Below are 17,919 nucleotides of genomic sequence, written 5' to 3'. Positions count from 1 at the left end.
ACTGGACAGAACAGGAAGGTGACAGCAATGAGGGCATTTTCCAGGGTGCTGTATTCTTCTTGATTTTGATGAATCCACCTGGCATCACGGAGAAACTCCAGAGAGTCTGTTCATTATTCTGAGACTATTAGCCTGTGACCAACTTCCTGGAACATAGCTTCTGGGTTAAAAGATAAGCTATTCTGGGTAAAGAACAAATAGGCAGTGGAGAGTGTAATGGAAATGATACAGGAAAAAATGGGGCGCGAGAGGATGGCTGTGTCCTTGTCTCATTTGATTCCCTGGGACACGCCCCTCCAGATAAGGGTCCTTGGCTTCGCACAGGAAAGAGTTCAAGAATGAGCCATAGTAGAGTGAAGGCAGATTTATTCAGAGAGAAATACACTCCACCGACAGAGTGCAGGCCATCTCAGAAGGCAAGAGAACAGACCTAGGAGATACACATTCCATAGGCAGAATTTGGGCCATCTTACTCAGAAGGGAGAGCGGTGGCCTCAGAGAATGGGGTCTGCTAGGAAAAATGAGATTGGCCACAAGGTGTGGGGGTTATCAGTTTTTACGGGCTCAGTAACTCCATATGCTAACAAATGGAAGGATTATTCCAACTACTTTGGGGAAGTGATTGGGATTCCCAGGAACTGGGCCATCAACCACTTTTCGACCTTTTACCATCAGCCTTGAAACTGTCATGGTGCCTATGGGAGAACCATTTAACATGCTATTGTATTACAATGAACATATAGTGACGCTCAAGGTCTACTGGAAATTGAATCTTGAACCATCTTGGTGCTAATTGTTGTGTCGTTCATTTTTCTTTTTCTTTTTTTTTTTTTTGAGTTATAGTCAGTTTACAATGCTGTGTCAATTTCTGGTGCACAGCACAGTTTTTGTTGTGTCATTCTTTTAATGGCTGTGCCCTGCTCCCTTCCCTCCCGTCTTAGAAAGGTTGGGGGCTGTTTAACACAAAAGCAGTAAGCAAGTGAAGCAGAGATGGGGGTTTGTCACAGAAAAGGGAAAAAACAAGTTGCAAAAATCTTAGGTCAGAATGAATCAGCTAACAGCTTTAGCATCAGGGAAGCCATTTGTTTAATTTCCTACTCTTTCAGGGTCTGATGTACTGGAAGTGGGGAGTACATTGAAGTACATTGGAAGTACATGGAAATACACTGAAGATTGGAATTTGGGGAGATGCTCTGTGCTAAAGGTGGAAACACAGTGGCAGGAGTGGGGGACACTGCCAGACATCAGAAGCTCAGCTGTGTGGGTTTCCCCTAAGGACTGAGGTCTCTGAAGCCAAGGGTTAGGTCACTCCAGCCCTACAAGTATCAGGGACCCCTAGCCTAGAGGTGAGGCTCTCTCAAGGCTGTAGGGAGCACCCAGGGCTAGAGACTGAGATTTTCTGGGAGTCTGAGATTTGGGGCCCTTAGACAGAGAGGTGGGGTTCCTCTGGGAGCAGGACTGGATTTCCCCCACTGACGGTCCACCTCCCAGGCTCAGGCGCAGAGAAAACAGGCGTGTGCCCTGCGCTAGAGGCGGATGTGAACTGTATGAAGAAGAGCCTGACAGATGTGGAATGCGCTGACAACCTCAAGTGCTGCCGGCCAGCTGCTCTACCGTCTGCCAGATGCCCAGCGGTAAACCCAGGGGACCCACGTGGGGTGGAGCGGGGCGGGAGTGGGAAGTGGCTGGAGCTCCTGGTTCTGGAACAGGGGCACTCCCCACCCAGGAGTCCCTGGCCAGGTTGAGGCGGATGGAGCCAGATCGGCCTGTGCTCTCCCTCCCAGGGCCTCATAAGACCAAGGCGTCTCTGAAGCTCAGCCCAGGGTAAAGAGAGGACCCCTCACCCCAGCCGGATTCAATGGTCTCGAGCAGGACCGACTTGCCTGACATTCCACGGGGAACATTGTTCTCAGAGGTCAGGGGACCTATTCAAGTTTCCTCCCCGTCCAGCTGGAGTCGCAGGGCAGTCCGAGGCTGGCAGGCTGGCGAGAGAGGAGGGTACCAAAGCCTGGGGGGCTCATCCTTATTGAGTTTTTACCCTGGGCCCCCACTTCCCCCTCCCGCCAGCCCTGGGGGAGGGACTTAAGGTGCCTGGCCAAGCAAGAGTTCCCTGCATCTCTGTCCAGATGGAAATAGACTTTACAGCTTTAGGAGAGCGCCCAGCCCATCTTAAAGATGTGGAGTGACCATCTGAGAATGAAAGGTTGTCGCCCCAAATCACATTGACATCCCTGGCTGCACAGGAGTCCAAGCAAGGAGGTTCAGCTTTTGCCTGAGTGGTTTGAAAAAATCAGGCCCCCTCCCTGGACACCTCTCCTCCTTCTTTAAAACACTGTCTTCCACTCTGAGAATTGAGTGAGAGAGAGAAAGGGTATGAAGCTTGGGTGTCATAAAAAGTACCTGCTGGAGCTCAAGACTCTCCAGCAAGCCATGGGGGCTCCCATCAAAGCAGGAAGCAGCCTTAGACAGCACGGCTTCCAACTGCCTCATTTTTCAGAATGAAAAAAAGGCTGGGATGTGACCTGGGGTGCCAAGGTGTTGGGATTACTGTTCTTTATCCAAACACAACCCCTGTGGTTTTCCCTCCTTGCTATTTGTCTGAAGCTGCCCACAAGGGGTGAGAAGGTTTGTAATTAGGGAGCTGAGACACTCACCAGCAGGGATGTGGGGGATGGGGAGATGGAGGGAGTACGGGCCCATCAGGGGCAGCTTCTGGGTCTGGAGGCCTCTAACCTAGACCAGACAGAGGAGGACCAGAAGCAGAGGTGGACGCTGGGAGGGAAAGCAGGAGACAGACAATCAGATGAGAGAGGAGGAGGGAGAGAGAGGCGTCTCTGCTGTTCCGGGGAGTCTTTGCTGTTCCCTGGTCTCAGATGGACAGACTGAGGTAGGAAGAGGGCCAGGGCCAGGTGGCCTCCTGAACTCGAATCCTAGCTGTGGGTCCTGAGCAAGTCGCTTTACCTCTCTGAACCTCTGCTTTCTCTCTGGCAAAATGGGATAGAATCCTAGATGTGGTAGGATTGACACGAGGCTAAATGAAATCACACACGTGAAATGTCTTAGGAGACAGAAGACCCTCCATACACAGTGGCTTGTTCTGTCAGTAACCTGCCCCCGATGCCCTGCTGTCCTGGGGCAGCTCGGCATTGAGCGCTCCTGCCCTTCTCAAGGGACACGATGTCTGTGTGCCAGGAGGTCACCACCCGTGTCCTCTGCAGCTCATCACCCAGTTCTGTGCCTGTTTGACATTTGGTTGGGCTTGCTCCCAGGGCTTCTGGGAATGGAGCCCCGCTCCCTTCTCCTTGACCCACGAAGTGGAACATAGTCTGTGTGTGGGGGGTGTGTGTGTGTGTGTGTTAGTGGAAGAAGGCTTGTCTGTGTGTGGATGAGTAAATGAGTCTGTTTGGGGGGGCCTTGACGCTACAAGTTTATAACTGGTAGTGAGTATATGGGAGTCTGTAACGGGATTGTGGATGTGGAACCCCTCACTTGTGCACTGCACTTTACAGCCTACAAAGCAGCAGAGTGCATGGTGCACAGACTCTGAAACCAGTTTCCTGGGATCACATCCTGTCTCTAGCCTGTATGACCTTAGACAAATTACTTAACCTCTTAGTGCCTCAGTTTTCTCATCTGTAACATGAGGAAATAGCGACAGTTTCCCTCCCCTTCTTTTAGGATTATTGTGAGGATTAGATGAGTTAATACATGTCAAGTGCTTAGAATAATGCCTGGCACATAGGAGCAGCTAAGTATTAACTGTTGGAATTACTCATTATTATTATTACAAAGGACTTGGCCTTCTCAGGGAGAAGTACTGGACGTATGTTGCCTCCATTGCTTTCACAACAACCCCGTGATGTGGGCAGCACAGACCTCATGTGATCCCTGAAGACACTGAGGCTCTGAGAGATTTCTGGCCCCAGATCACAAAGGTAGGAAAAGGCAGAGCTAGGAATCAAACTGGGGTCCTATGATCCCAGTACCACAGGTGGAGAGAGACCAGGGAAGAGGTTTGCAGGCGATGTTCGAAGGTTCCCTGAGATCTACGCAGGTAGACAGCCCTCCTGTTTGTGAAACCAGGTGAGCGGTGGTGGGAGGTCATGGTTTGAGACGTGATCATCTCCCTGCTTCCCCTCTGCCCACAGCCCTTACTCCTTTTTCTACCCAGAAAAGCAGGGTTCTGGCTCCAAGCTGAACATCACCTGCCCCCCGCTCAGCCTCTGCCCAGACCAGTGCCAGCCAGAGGGCTGGCTTACTTTTCCCAGAACAATGGTGGATGTGACTCCACTGGACATTAAATCGACAAAAGAAAGATGAACATGACAGAAACGATATTCGTACGGACCACATCCCCACAGACACGGGACCCAAAATGGTCATGGAATTGAGCACATATGCTAACCCAAGTGAAGGAGGAGGGCGTGGGGATCAGGGTTCAAAGGGGAGGAGGATAAATTCCAGGAAGATGGGAAAAGCAGATATTCGGTGAACAAAAGTTGCCATGCCATGCAGATAAGTCTTCCTGATACTAAAAGTCATCTTTGGGATCAGCTGTCTTCCTGGTACAGGCTGTCTATCTAAATCCTTTAGGCAGTGAAGGGAACAGTAATCAGCTCTTTCTGAGTCCTTTGGGCCTTGATTATCGTCAGCTCAAAGTAACCCATACGCTAAGGTGGCATATTTCCAGGGGAGCAAACACGTAATACGCATACGATAACGTGGCATATTTCCGTGGGAGCAAGTAATCTGCTCCCCCTCACTGTGAAACGTGCAGCCTTAACCCTATGGGTCCTACATGCCAGGTGAGTTTGTCTCCACCATAAGGCAGGAATCGAGGATTTCCTCTCCTAAGGGTGTTTGCCGCTGGTTTGTGGGTCCTGGCAACTCACTCACATCCAGACCTGAAGGTGTCCGTAGTAACTGGGTGGGGGCCACATGGTAACGTCCAGTTTACTAACTTGTGCTCACAACATGGGGTGGTGCCAGCACGTGGGAATCGAATCATCACGTCCTCCTTGGGAAGATGGGAAGGGACTCCTGTTTATTTTTACAAAAGAAGTCAGATGCCTTGTACTTGTCATATGCTACCTGCGTGTGATCATTCCGGAGAAGTAAGGTGCAGGCCGAGAAACAGGGAGAGAGAATTCAGGGTTTTCTGAGATTCACCTCTTCCTGGTCTTCGCTCCTCTGCCACTTCCCCAAGGTGCATGGGAAAAGCAGCTTCTCTCTTTGCCTGCTCCCCAGCCCCCGCCTCCTTCAGGCTCACTGTTAATCTGTGGTTCACAAGAGAGGACACTGGGGCTGGGGCCGCACCTGTAACAGGGAGCCTATAAAAATGCAGTTTCTCAGGCTTCACCCAGCCTGGGGTGAAGAATCTGGGGAATCAGAATTTGCAATTCCACAAGATTCAGAGGCATAATTAAGTTTGAGAAGAGCTGTTCTGGAGCATTTGGCCCCAGAGGGTGGAATTAGGATCCTGGGTAGTTGAGAGATTACGAAATGTACAAATTTGACCCCAGCTCCTCCCCTTCCTCCCCCTCTCCTAATCCTGTTCCCACCCCTCAGCGGGGATGTGAAAAGCTCTGTCAGCCCCCAGCCCTCCTCAGAAGCCCTCCTGCAAGGCCAAGAAGATGAGCCGCCTCTGCCTCTCAGCAGCCTTCCTGGTCCTCCTGGGCACCCTGGTGCTCAGCACCCCGGTTGCCAAAAACTGTCCTAACCCACGTAAGTCCCTGCTCCCGTCTCCTCTACAGGCTGTGGGTGGAGGGAATGAGGGCGAGTCCATGGAAGGGGCTGGGGAGCTGGGGTGGGGGACTTCCAAGCCTCTCTGCATTTCTTCTTTGTAGTTGGGCAGTTTTAACTCCAGTATATTTCATGACTCCCAAAAGGAAATCATGTTTTCATCCTTAAAACAAATTATCCCACCTAACTCTATCAGATTAGGGACCTCATCTCTGAGACTCTCTGCTCCTGGTCTCTGCCTTGTCCCTGAACCTCACTGTAGTGTAGTAGGAAGATCAATATTTGATCCTTGGCTGGTTCCTGGCCCAGACCACCTGAAAGTCTTGGAATTTATTGTCTTTTGTATGGTAATGAGGTGACTCTAGAAAGCGACACTAGATAGCTTTAGGGTGGGGCTGGTCTCCAGAAAATCCCTTCAGATGATTAGAGGGGTTAGAAGTTTCAACCAGCCCCGCCTTCCTGCCAGCAACTCTGTGCTGAGGGTGAAGTACTGGGCTAGAATGCAATCACCAATGGCCAAAGAGTCAATAAATTTTTCAACTACTGACTCCTCAGTAAAAGCTTCTGAACATTGGGATTCGGAGAACTTCAAGGGTCGCGTGTCCCGGGAGGGCATGGAGACTCTGCACCCCTACGTCCCCCTTTGCTTTCTGCATCTCCTCCATTTGGCTGTCCCTGAGTTTTATCCTTTATAATAATCAAGAACAGGAGGTAAAGGGTTTTCCTGACTTCTCTGAGTCTTTTTAGTGAATTATTGAAAGTTGAAAGTGGAGTTATGGATCCCCCGAATTCATAGCACTTCGATCAGAAGGATGTGTGATCCCAAGGACATGTGGCTGGCCTTTGAAGTGATGGCAGTCTGTGGGACTGAGCCTTCAACCTGTGGGGTCCGCACAAACTGCAGATTTAGCGTCAGAAATGAAATGACATGTGGGACGCACAGGGGGTGGTGGAGAGCTGGCTGGTATTGGTAGACACACCACATAGTTGGTGTCAGGGACAAAACCCACACTCACACATCCCTGGGCTTTGGTGGCTGGGATGAGCCTCAGGTACAGGGGAGTAATTATTGGGGGGGCGGGGGTAAGTGCTCCCAGAAAACTCTTTCCGCTTATCTACATTTAAAAACTTCTCTGCAGATGTCAGGTGCTTCATCAATGGGTTGTAATAGGATCCTATGTGGGCCTGGCCTTACCAGTCGCCTGCTTTGCGACCTGAGGTCAGTCCCTTTTCTACACTCTCCCCACTTGCACAGGGTCCAACTACCCTGCAAGTTCTTACAAAGGATTATTGACAAATATACTTTTTTTCACACTTCACATCCAATGATGGTCATGTTCCACTAAGATGTCTTAGTCTGAAAAAATCTGTCTCCTTACCTCCTTCCCCCATGAAAAAATATTCTGGGGTCAAATAATGATATTTCTCCATTATTATTGCAAGAAACGCAACCGTTCTGTGGCTTTGCTCATGGGGCCAAGGCTCTGCTTCTCCCAGGCAGTCAGAGTATGAGTAATAACTCAAGGCCCTTCCACTGCCCACCTCCCCACCCATATCTGACTGCTGTTTTATTATCCTTTCAGGATACAGAATGTTAGAACCAGATTCCTAATTATATAGAGGTGCCCCATCGTGAAGTAGACATGAAATTTAACAGGAATGTCCTTATACTCAGTCTACTCAATGACTGTGCACTGAGCATGAGCATGAAATGGGAGACTGATTCCCTTGACAAATATTTATCAAGTCCCTGCAAGCCATTGTTCTAGGTGTGGGGACACAGCTGTGAAGGAAACATAGCACAAGACCCTGCCCTCCAGGAGGGAGACAGACGATTGTGTAGGTGGAAATAATATGCAAAGTCATGACAGGTGTTTTGAAGGGAAAGAATGATGGGATAAAGGAGGCTGTGCTCTTTCTGTAGACTGGTCAGGGAGACTCTCTATGATGAGGCATTGAGCAGAGGCCTCAGAAAGATCGTGCCTGGTGTGTTTGAGCAGGTGCAAGGAGGCCAGGGTGCCTGGAGCTGAGTGGGTGGAGGGGAGGAGGGTGGAAAGGATATGGCCAAAGAGGCCATGGGGGTAGGTGCTGAGGAGCCTTGTGGGACTTTATATAGGAATTGGAAGTTGACTTTGAGAAAGATGGGGAGCCACTGAGGGTTTGTGCAGGAGAGCAATGGGATAGGACTCAAGTTGTAATAGGATCCTGGTACCTGCAGTGTAGAGAGTGGCCTCTAGGGGGCCAAGGGCAGAGACAGACGCCCAGGGATCCTGCTACTGCAGTGGTCCAGGTGAGCAGTGACGGAGTGTGTGCCTATGTTGTTCCCTGAGTCCATCCCAGTAGCCTTGAATAACTTGAATGACTTGGTCTGTTGAGGATAATTCTGTCCCTTAATTAAATAATTAAGCACCTTTCCTTTGCTGTTTTCTGACATATAAATGCAGTAGTTTGTGTTCAGTATCTATATCTTAGAAAATATAGAAAAGCAGGAAAAGGTAAATCAAGATTTCCAAGTTCTACAAACCAAAGATTACACAGATAAACCCTACTTTGAGCTCCTAATGGACATGCACTGATTTGCTCATCCAGATAAAGAGGAAACAATGCAGCCTCAGACTGAGCTTCCCACCAGGGGGCGCTGCCCTTGGGAAGCACTTCCTTCCCTTCCCTCACCGTTTCCTGTCTGTGGTGCCCACCCTTCCCTCCTCTGGGCCCTAACGTCAGCCTCCATCCAGGTCCCTACCAAGTCACTTGTTCTGTCCAGCTCCTCAGCCTCGAGGGGGACCGTGCTCCTCCTCTGCGGCAGGGCTGGGACTAGGTGAGCTGAGTGGGGCACTCGCCTCCAGCCCAGAATTTAAACGGAAGCTAAAAACGGAATGATGCAGATAAATCATCATTGATTCCAATAGTGTAAAAAAATCAAAGTTAATGTGGAAATCCACCATGAAGTCAATGTGAACGTTTTAAGTAAGGACAGGATGTCACCCTGCACTTGCTTCACCGGCCACTTTGCCTCACCCTAATCCTGGCTCCGCTCAGCTGAGACCAAGAGCTTCACACGGCGACCTGAAATACCCATCATCTGATTTCAAGTGCAAGTAAAAATGTTATCTTCTATCCGAACCATTTTCTGCTTCAAAGAGAAAACTCTTCTTTTCAGTAGAGAATTGCCATTCCTTGTGTTTAGGAAAGCAACTTCCTAACTGATGCAAAGTTTTTCTCATAAATGAGAGCTTACCCTCTGCTCTCTGGACACTTATGTGATCTTTTTACCCTATGTTTCACAGAATTTTCCTTTTCCTTTACATGTGATGGTTTATTGAAAGGATCAAGAAGTCTGTGGCTGAATAAACATTAACACTGAATAATTCAGAGACTTTTGATTCCTATTTAAATATTTATAAAGATAATTTACATTTTCACAATTTATGTCTAAAATATCTAATAATTGTTTTTCCAGTTTCTGGACCAATACACATTTTAAAACATGACGTAGAATAAAATATGTGTTCTGTATTTTTTTATTTTTTTAATTGAAATATAGTCAGTTTACAATGTGTCAATTTCTGGTGTACAGCACAATACTTCAGTCATACGTGAACATACATATATTCATTTTCATATGCTTTTTCACCATAGGTTACCACAAGATATTGAATATATTTCCCTGTGCTATACAGTATGAACTTATTGTTTATCTATTTTATGTATATTAGATAGTATCTGAAAATCTAGAACTCCCAATTTATCCCTTCCCACCACCCTCCATAACCATAAGTTTGTTTTCTGTCTGTGAGGCTGTTTCTGTTTTGTAAGTAAGTTCGTTGGTTTTTGTTTTTTTTTTTTAAGATTCCGCATATAAGTGATATCATATGATATTTTTCTTTCTTTCTGGCTTACTTCACTTAGAATGACATTCTCCAGGTTTATCCATGTTGCAGCAAGTGGCATTATTTTATTATTTTTTATAGCTGAGTTGTAAAAATACGTGTTCTTGATATATGGGAGTTCTAAAAGGAAGCCATTTACTTAATCGGATGCCCCAGACAGGAAGCATCAGGTGTCCCAGCGTTGGAAAGCTGGCTGTGCTGGTGTCCAGGGTGTTCGCTGGGGACTTGTCTGTTGTGCTTCAGTGTGGGGAGGTTAAAGAACCTTAATGGGCAATTGTGTCCACAGGTGATTTATAGCATGTCCTCATGGCAGGAGTTGTATTCTTTACAGAACTAAGGTGTCACTGGATGGAGGGCTTCTTTTACTCCCCAATATACTGCCACCATTTTCTTTTTTTTTTTTTTTAACATTTTTTATTGATTTATAATCATTTTACAAGTTTGTGTCAAATTCCAGTGTAGAGCACAATTTTTCAGTTATACATGAACATATGTATATTCATTGTCACATTTTTTTCTCTGTGAGCTACCATAAGATCTTGTATATATTTCCCTGTGCTATACAGTATAATCTTTTTTATCTATTCTACAATTTTGAAATCCCAGTCTATCCCTTCCCACCCCCCGCCCCCTTGGCAACCACAAGTTTGTTTTCTATGTCTATGAGTCTGTTTCTCTTTTGTATTTATGCTTTTTTTTTTTTTTTTTTTTTTAGATTCCACATATGAGCGATGTCATATGGTATATTTCTTTCTTTCTGGCTTACTTCACTTAAAATGACATTCTCCAGGAGCATCCATGTTGCTGCAAATGACGTTATGTTGTTTGTTTTTATGGGTGAATACTATTCCGTTGTATAAATATACCATTTCTTCTTTATCCAGTCATCTGTTGATGGACATTTAGGCTGTCTCCATGTCTTGGCTATCGTAAAGAGTGCTGCTATGAACATTGGGGTTCAGGTGTCATTTTAAAGTAGGGTTCCTTCTGGATGTATTCCCAGGAGTGGGATTCCTGGGTCATATGGTAAGTCTATTCCTAGTCTTTTGAGGAATCTCCATACTGTTTTCCACAGTGACTGCACCAAACTGCATTCCCACCAGCAGTGTAGGAGGGTTCCCCTTTCTCCACAGCCTCTCCAGCATTTGTCATTTGTGGATTTTTGAATGATGGCCATCTGACTGGTGTGAAGTGATACCTCATTGTAGTTTTGATTTGCATTTCTCTGATAATTAATGATATTGAACATTTTTTCATGTGCCTATTGATCATTTGTATGTCTTCGTTGGAGAATTGCTTGTTTAGGTCTTCTGCCCATTTTTGGATTGGGTTGTTTGTTTTTTTCTTATTAAGTCGTATGAGCTGCTTATATATTCTGGAGATCAAGCCTTTGTCAGTTTCATTTGCAAAAATTTTCTCCCATTCCGTAGGTTGTCTTTTTGTTTTCCTTCTGGTTTCCTTTGCTGTGCAGAAGCTTGTAAGTTTCATTAGGTCCCATTTGCTTATTCTTGCTTTTATTTCTATTGCTTGTGTAGACTGTTCTAGGAGAACATTTTTGAGATGTATGTCAGATAATGTTTTGCCTATATTTTCTTCTAAGATGTTTATTGTATCTTGTTTTATGTTGAAGTCTTTGATCCATTTTGAGTTTATTTTTGTGTATGGTGTAAGGGAGTGTTCTAGCTTCATTGCTTTACATGCTGCTGTCCAGTTTTCCCAACACCATTTGCTGAAGAGACTATCTTTATTCCATTGTATATTCTTGTCTCCTTTGTCGAAGATTAGTTGACCAAAAGTTTGTGGGTTCATTTCTGGGCTCTCTATTCTGTTCCATTGATCTATATGTCTGTTTTTGTACCAATACCATGCTGTCTTGATGACTATACCTCTATAGTATTGTCTGAAGTCTGGGAAAGTTATTCCTTCAGGCTCTTTCTTTTTCTTCAGTAATGCTTTGGAAATTCTAGGTCTTTGATGGTTCCATATAAATTTTATTATGGTTTGTTCTAGTTCTGTGAAATATGTCCTGGGTAATTTGATAGGGATTGCATTCAATCTGTAGATTGCCTTGGGCAGTGTGAGCATTTTAATAATATTTATTCTCCCAATCTAAGAGAATGGGATAGCTTTCCATTTTTTAAAGTCTTCTTTAATTTCCCTTCATCAATGGTTTATAATTTTCTGTGTATAATTCTTTCACCTCCTTGGTTAGATTTATTCCTAGGTATTTTATTACTTTGGGTGCTATTTTAAAGCAGATAGTTTCTTTACTTTCTTTTTGTTGTTGTTGATTCATCGTTAGTGTAAAGAAATGCAACTGATCTTTGAACGTTAATCTTGTAACCTGTTACCTTGCTGAATTCTTCAATCAGCTCTAGTAGTTTTTGTGTGGACCTTTTAGGGTTTTCTGTATATAGTAACATGTTGTCAGCATATAGTGACACTTTTACCTCTTCTTTTCCGATTTGGATCCCTTTTATTTCTCTCTCTTGCCTGATTGCTGTGGCTAGGACTTCCAAGACTATGTTGAATAGGAGTGGTGATAGTGGTCATCCTTGTCTTCTCCCAGATTTTAGTAAGAAGCTTTTGAGTTTTTCACTGTTGCGTACTATGCTGGCTGTAGGTTTGTCATATATAGCTTTTATTATGTTGAGATATGTTCCCTCTATACCCACTTTGGTGAGAGTTTTTATCATAAATGACTGTTGAATTTTATCAAATGATTTTTCTGCATCTATTGAGATGATCATGTGGTTTTTGTCCTTTCTCTTGTTGATGTTATGTATTACATTGATTGATTTGTGTATGTTGAACCACCCTTGTGTCCCTGGGATGAACCCCAGTTGGTCATGATGTATAATCTTTTTTATGTGCTGTTGGCTTCTATTTGCTAATATTTTGGTGAGGATTTTTGAATCTATGTTTATCAGTGATATTGGCCTATAATTCTCTTTTTTGGTAGTGTCTTGCCTGGTTTTGGTATCAGGGTGATGGTGGCTTCGTAGAATGAGTTTGGGAGTATTCCCTCCTTTTCAGTCTTCTGGAAGAGTTTGAGAAGGACTGGTATGAGTTCTTCTTTGTATGTTTGGTAGAATTCCCCGGTGAAGCCATCCGGTCCTGGACTTTTATTTGTAGGGAGGTTTTTTATTGCTAATTCGATTTCATTTCTAGTGATCGGTTTGTTCAAGTGATCAGTTTCTTCTTGGTTCCATCTTGGTGGACTGTATGTTTCCAGAAACTTGTCCATCTCCTCTAGGTAATCCATTTTGGCTCCAAATAGTTTTTCATAATATTCTCATATAATATTCTGTATTTCTATTTTATTTGTTGTAATTTCTCCCTTTTCCTTTCTTATTTTGCTTATTTGTGCTCTTTTTTCTTCTTTGTGAGTTTGGCCAGAGGTTTATCGATTTTATTTACTTTTTCAAAAAAAACCAGCTTTTGGTTTGATTGATTTTTTTTCTATGGTTTTTTAAAATCCCTATTTTATTTATTTCCTCCCTGATCTTTATTATTTCCTCCCTTCTGCTACCTTTTGGGGTTTTTTGCTCTTCTTTTTCTAATTCTTTTAGCTGGTGGGTTAGATTGTTTATTTGAGATTGTTCTTCTTTTTTGAGGAAGGCCTGTATCACTTATAAACTTCCCTCTTAGCACTGCCTTTGCTGTGTCCCATAAATTTTGTGTGGTTGTGTTTTCATTTTCATTTGTCTCAAGGTATTTTTTAATTTCAACTTTGATTTCCTCATTGACCCATTGGTTTTTTAATAGCATGTTGTTTAATCTCCATGCTTTCCTTTTTTCTCCTTTGTTTCTCTGTAGTTGATTCCTAGTTTCATGGCATTGTGGTCAGTAAAGATGCTTGAGATAATTTCTATCTTCTTAAAATTGTTGAGGTTTCTTTTGTGCCCAAGTACATGACCAATCCTCGAAAATGTTCCATGTGCACTTGAAAAGAATGTATATCCTATTTTTGGGGGGTGTAATGCTCTGAAAATATCCACCAAATCTAATTTTTCTATTGTATTATTTAATTTCTCTGTTGCCTTATTTATTTTCTGTCTTGAAGATCTGTCTAGTGATGTTAATGTGGTGTTAAACTTTCTGACTATGATTGTATTCCCATCAATATCCCCCTTTATCTCTGTTAGTAATTGTTTTATGTACTTAGGTGCTCCTATATTGGGTGCATATATATTAATGAGTGTAATATTCTCATCTTGTATTACTCCTTTAATCATTATAAAATGTCCTTCTTTATCTTTCTTTATGGCCTTTGTTTTCAAGTCTATTTTGTCTGAAATCAGTACTGCTTCACCTGCTTTTTTGGCTTTTCCATTTGCATTGAATATCCTTTTCCATCCTTTCACTTTCAATCTATATGTGTCCTTCTCCCTAAAGTGGATCTCTTGTATGCAGCATATTGAAGGTTCTTGCTTTATTATCCAGTCTGCCTCTCTATGTCTTTTGACTGGAGCATTTAGTCCATTAACATTTACAGTAATTAATGATAGATGTGTGTTTATTGCCATTTTGAACTTATCTTTGCAGGTGATTTGGTATTTCCTCTTTGTTCCTTTCTTCTTCCTTTTGTGGTTTGGTAATTTTCCTTTGTATTATCATGGATTTTATTTAGTTTTTGTGACTCCCTTGTAAGTTTTTGGCTTGTGGTTACCCTTTTCTGTAAGTCTATTAGCCCATTACTATAACTATTTTTATTAAACTGGTAGTAACATGATCTCAAACCCATCCTACTGAGAACAAAAAATTTAAAAAGAAAGAAAAAAAATTCTATATTTTCCTGCCTCCTTCTCCCACTCTCAATGATTTAAATGTCTTCTTTTACAATTTCGTGTTTATTTTATTTGTAATTCATGAGTTATCACCTTTCCAGTTGTGAGTTTCTCATTTCTGTAACATCCTGCTGCCTTTCTATTTAGAGTAGACCTTTCAATATTTCTTTTAGCATGGGTTTAGTGTTGCTACACTCCTGTAATTTTTTCTTGTCTGTAAAATTCTTTATGTCTCCTTCTATCCTAAAGGATAGCCTTGCTGGATAAAGTATCCTAGGCTGAATCTTTTTTTCATTCAGGACTTTGAATATATCTTGCCACTCCCTTCTGGCCTGTAGTGCTTGTGTAGAGAAATCAGCTGAGAGCCTTATGGGGGGTTCCCTTGTAACTCACTCTTTGCTTATCTCTTGCTGCCTTTAGGATCATTTCTTTATCCTTGACTCTGGCCATCTTGATTATGATATGTCTTGGTGTGGGTCTGTTTGGGTTCTGCCTCTTTAGGACCCTCTGAGCTTCCTGTACTTGGTTATTGATTCCTTCTTTAAGTTTGGGAAATTTTCAGTCATGATTTCTTTCAATACCTTTTCAATCCCCTTTGATCTTTCTTCCCCTTCTGGGACCCCTATTATGTGAAGATAGGCATGCGTTATATTATCCCATAGGTCCCTTATGTTATTTTCATTTGTTTTTATTTGTTTATCTCGTAGCTCTGATTGGGTGCTTTCTGTTGTCCTGTCTTCTAGGTCACTTATTCATTCCACTTATTTGCATTATCTAGTCTGCTTTGCACAGACTTTATTAGATCAGTTCTCATCTTAGCCAAAAAGTTTACCTATGCTACTTGGCTCTTCTTTATAGCTTCCATTTCATTTTTGACATATTTTATATCTCTAAACATTATCTCTTTCAGTTCATTCAGTACTTTGATCACTCCTTTTTTGAAATCTTGATCTAGTAGGCTATTGATGTCTATTTCATTGATCATTCTTTCAGGGGATTTCTCTTGTTCTTTTAATTGGGAATGGTTTCTCTGCTTCTTCATCTTGCTCATACCTCTCTGGCACTGTGGTTTATGGAGTATCAGTTATCAATTGTGGTCCTTAAAGAGTTTATTTATTTATCTGTCTAATGACTATGTAGGACTATAACTTAAAAAGAGAGAGAGAGAGAATTTTAAAAGAAGGGAGAAAAAAAGTTTGAAAACAGTGTATAATCAATTATAGAAGAGTAATTTGAATCAGACTAGCAATTGAGTTGAGACGTCTCTTTAAAAACCCTTAAAAAGAAGGAAAAAAGATCAAAAAACAATATTTGAAACCTCTGTTTAATCAATAACAGGAGATCAAAACCAAAAGAAAGGAAAATGAAATCAGGTGGATTTTTAAAAATAATACTAATATAACTACTTTAAAAGAAAATTTTAAAAGGAATTAAAACTAGAAGCATATATAATTGTTTAGAAAATAGAAATTGAAAAGGTAATAGAAAATAGAAGAGATAAAAAAGATAAACAGAGAATTTTAAAAGAAGGGAGAAAAAAGGTTTGAAAACAGTGTATAATGAATAATAGAAGGGCAAGTTGAAGCAGAATAGCAATGGGGTTGAGATGTCTTTTCAAAAACAGATTATTGGCATCTCTGTCTTTTGAAGAGGACGATGTTCTGTCAGAGTTCTGCAGGTGCTCTGCTTGGCTGAGTGGGTCTGTGGATGTGAGTCTTGGTGTATTTGTGGGAAAGAGTGAGCTACGAGTATCCTTCTACTACACCATCTTGGCCTCCTCCCTTACTGCCACCATTTTTTGATGTGCAATATTCTTCAAGAATATTATTTACTTGTTATAAATATTGTGGCGTATTTCATTTTAAATATCTCTTTCTTTGTAATTGTAAAAGAAATACATGCTCATAAGAACTCAAGAGAATATGAAATGCATAAGGAAAGTTTTAAGATTCCTTCTCTGGATGTGTGTGTTATCCCAAACCACCAAGCAATTCTCGAATTCTCAGTGGACACTGACTGGCTGTGCTACCATCGTATCAGTTCTGATGCTCTCTCCCTGGAAACAATGTCAGATTCAACAGGTTAAGGCCTGCGTCCCAAAGGTCTCCTCCCACTCCCCATTTCAGATGCCAGTCACAAATCCAGCTTCTTATTCGTGCTTATGACCAACAGCTGTGTATCAGAAGTTCCCCCATCCCCCTTTGAATTCAATTAATTTGCTAGAGTGGCTCACAAGCTCAGGGGAATGGTTTATTTACTAGGTTAACTGTTTATCACAAATGGATGTAACTCAGGACAACCACATGTCAGAGCTGCATAAGGCAAGGTTTGGGGAAAGGGCACAGAGCTTCCATGGTTTCATCAGAACGCATTCCCCAAATCTGCTCTTGTTTGCCAACCCAGAAGCTCTCCAAATGCAGTCTTTTTGGATTTGCAGGAGGCTTTGTTACATAGCCACGACTGATTAACTCAGTAGCCATTGGTGACTGATGAACATCCACCCACCGTCTTCCTCCTGGAGGTGGGGGCTTTGGACTGAAAGTTTAACCATCTGATCAGGCACTTGGTTCCCCTGGCAACTAGCCTCCATCCTTGGGTTGCCTAGAGGCTTTCCAAAAGTTACCTCCTTCACCTAATGAAGTCACCTTTATTGCTCTCATCACTTAGGAAATTCCAAGGGTTTTAGGAGTTCTGTGCCAGGAATGGGATGAAACCAAACGTATACTCCTGGTTACAGATCACACTATCACACCCCTCAAGATTCTGTTATTCCTGTCCCCATGAGGTATCCAAAGTTAACACCCTACTTGTTTTTCCATGCCTTTCTCCTTTACAGCATGGTTCCTTCACACTTGTTTTAATAGTGGCAACTTTTAACCATCCTCAAAAGTGCAGAAAATAGTATAATAAACCCCATGCACCCATTTTTCAGTTTCAACATTTACCAACATATGGAGAATATTGTTTTCCTGTGTCCTCCTTTTTTCCTGAGCTTTTTTGAAGTAAATTTGAAGCATTATGCCATTAATCTATAAATACTTGATTAAGAATGTATCATTTTTTATATCATCACTGTGTCATCAGCACACCTAATGAATATGAATGTGTCAGAAATGAATAATAATGAATGAAGAATGTCTCCAAATGCAGGCCATCAGATGGAGGTTTCACATTTCAGGCTTCCCTCACCAGCCGCCCACCATTCTCTATTTCAAGACAAGCTAGGTGTTTCAGTTGTTGACCTTGTAGACCGAGCTGTGAGGACCATTCTTATAAGTGACTCAGAGCCCTCTCCCATCCCTGCAGCCTCACTGCCTGCCTTCTGCCTGGAGCCTCCCTACACAGGACCCTGCAGGGCCTCGTTCCCCAGGTACTTCTACAATGCCAGCTCTGGGTTCTGTGAGACCTTTACATTTGGTGGCTGCAGAGGGAAGAAGAACAACTTCCCGGATGAGGAGAAATGCATCTTCATCTGCGGTCGCCCTCGTAAGAACTAG

At 43.0% G+C, this 17,919-nt stretch overlaps 1 protein-coding gene across 1 annotated transcript; it reads left to right on the top strand.

Annotated features, from left to right (window-relative positions):
* The first annotated feature begins 1,492 nt into the window (after positions 1-1,492).
* Positions 1,493-17,919, top strand: LOC105087827 (serum basic protease inhibitor-like). The gene is made up of 3 exons (XM_064475979.1): positions 1,493-1,634; positions 5,569-5,724; positions 17,729-17,919. Exons 2-3 carry the CDS (start codon positions 5,634-5,636, stop codon positions 17,917-17,919), a joined length of 282 nt encoding a protein of 93 aa, XP_064332049.1. The 5' UTR covers positions 1,493-1,634; positions 5,569-5,633.

Source organism: Camelus dromedarius, chromosome 18 (genome assembly GCF_036321535.1).
Source record: "Camelus dromedarius isolate mCamDro1 chromosome 18, mCamDro1.pat, whole genome shotgun sequence".
NCBI classification, from domain to species: domain Eukaryota; kingdom Metazoa; phylum Chordata; class Mammalia; order Artiodactyla; family Camelidae; genus Camelus; species Camelus dromedarius.
This window is presented reverse-complemented; position numbering and strand designations above follow the sequence as displayed.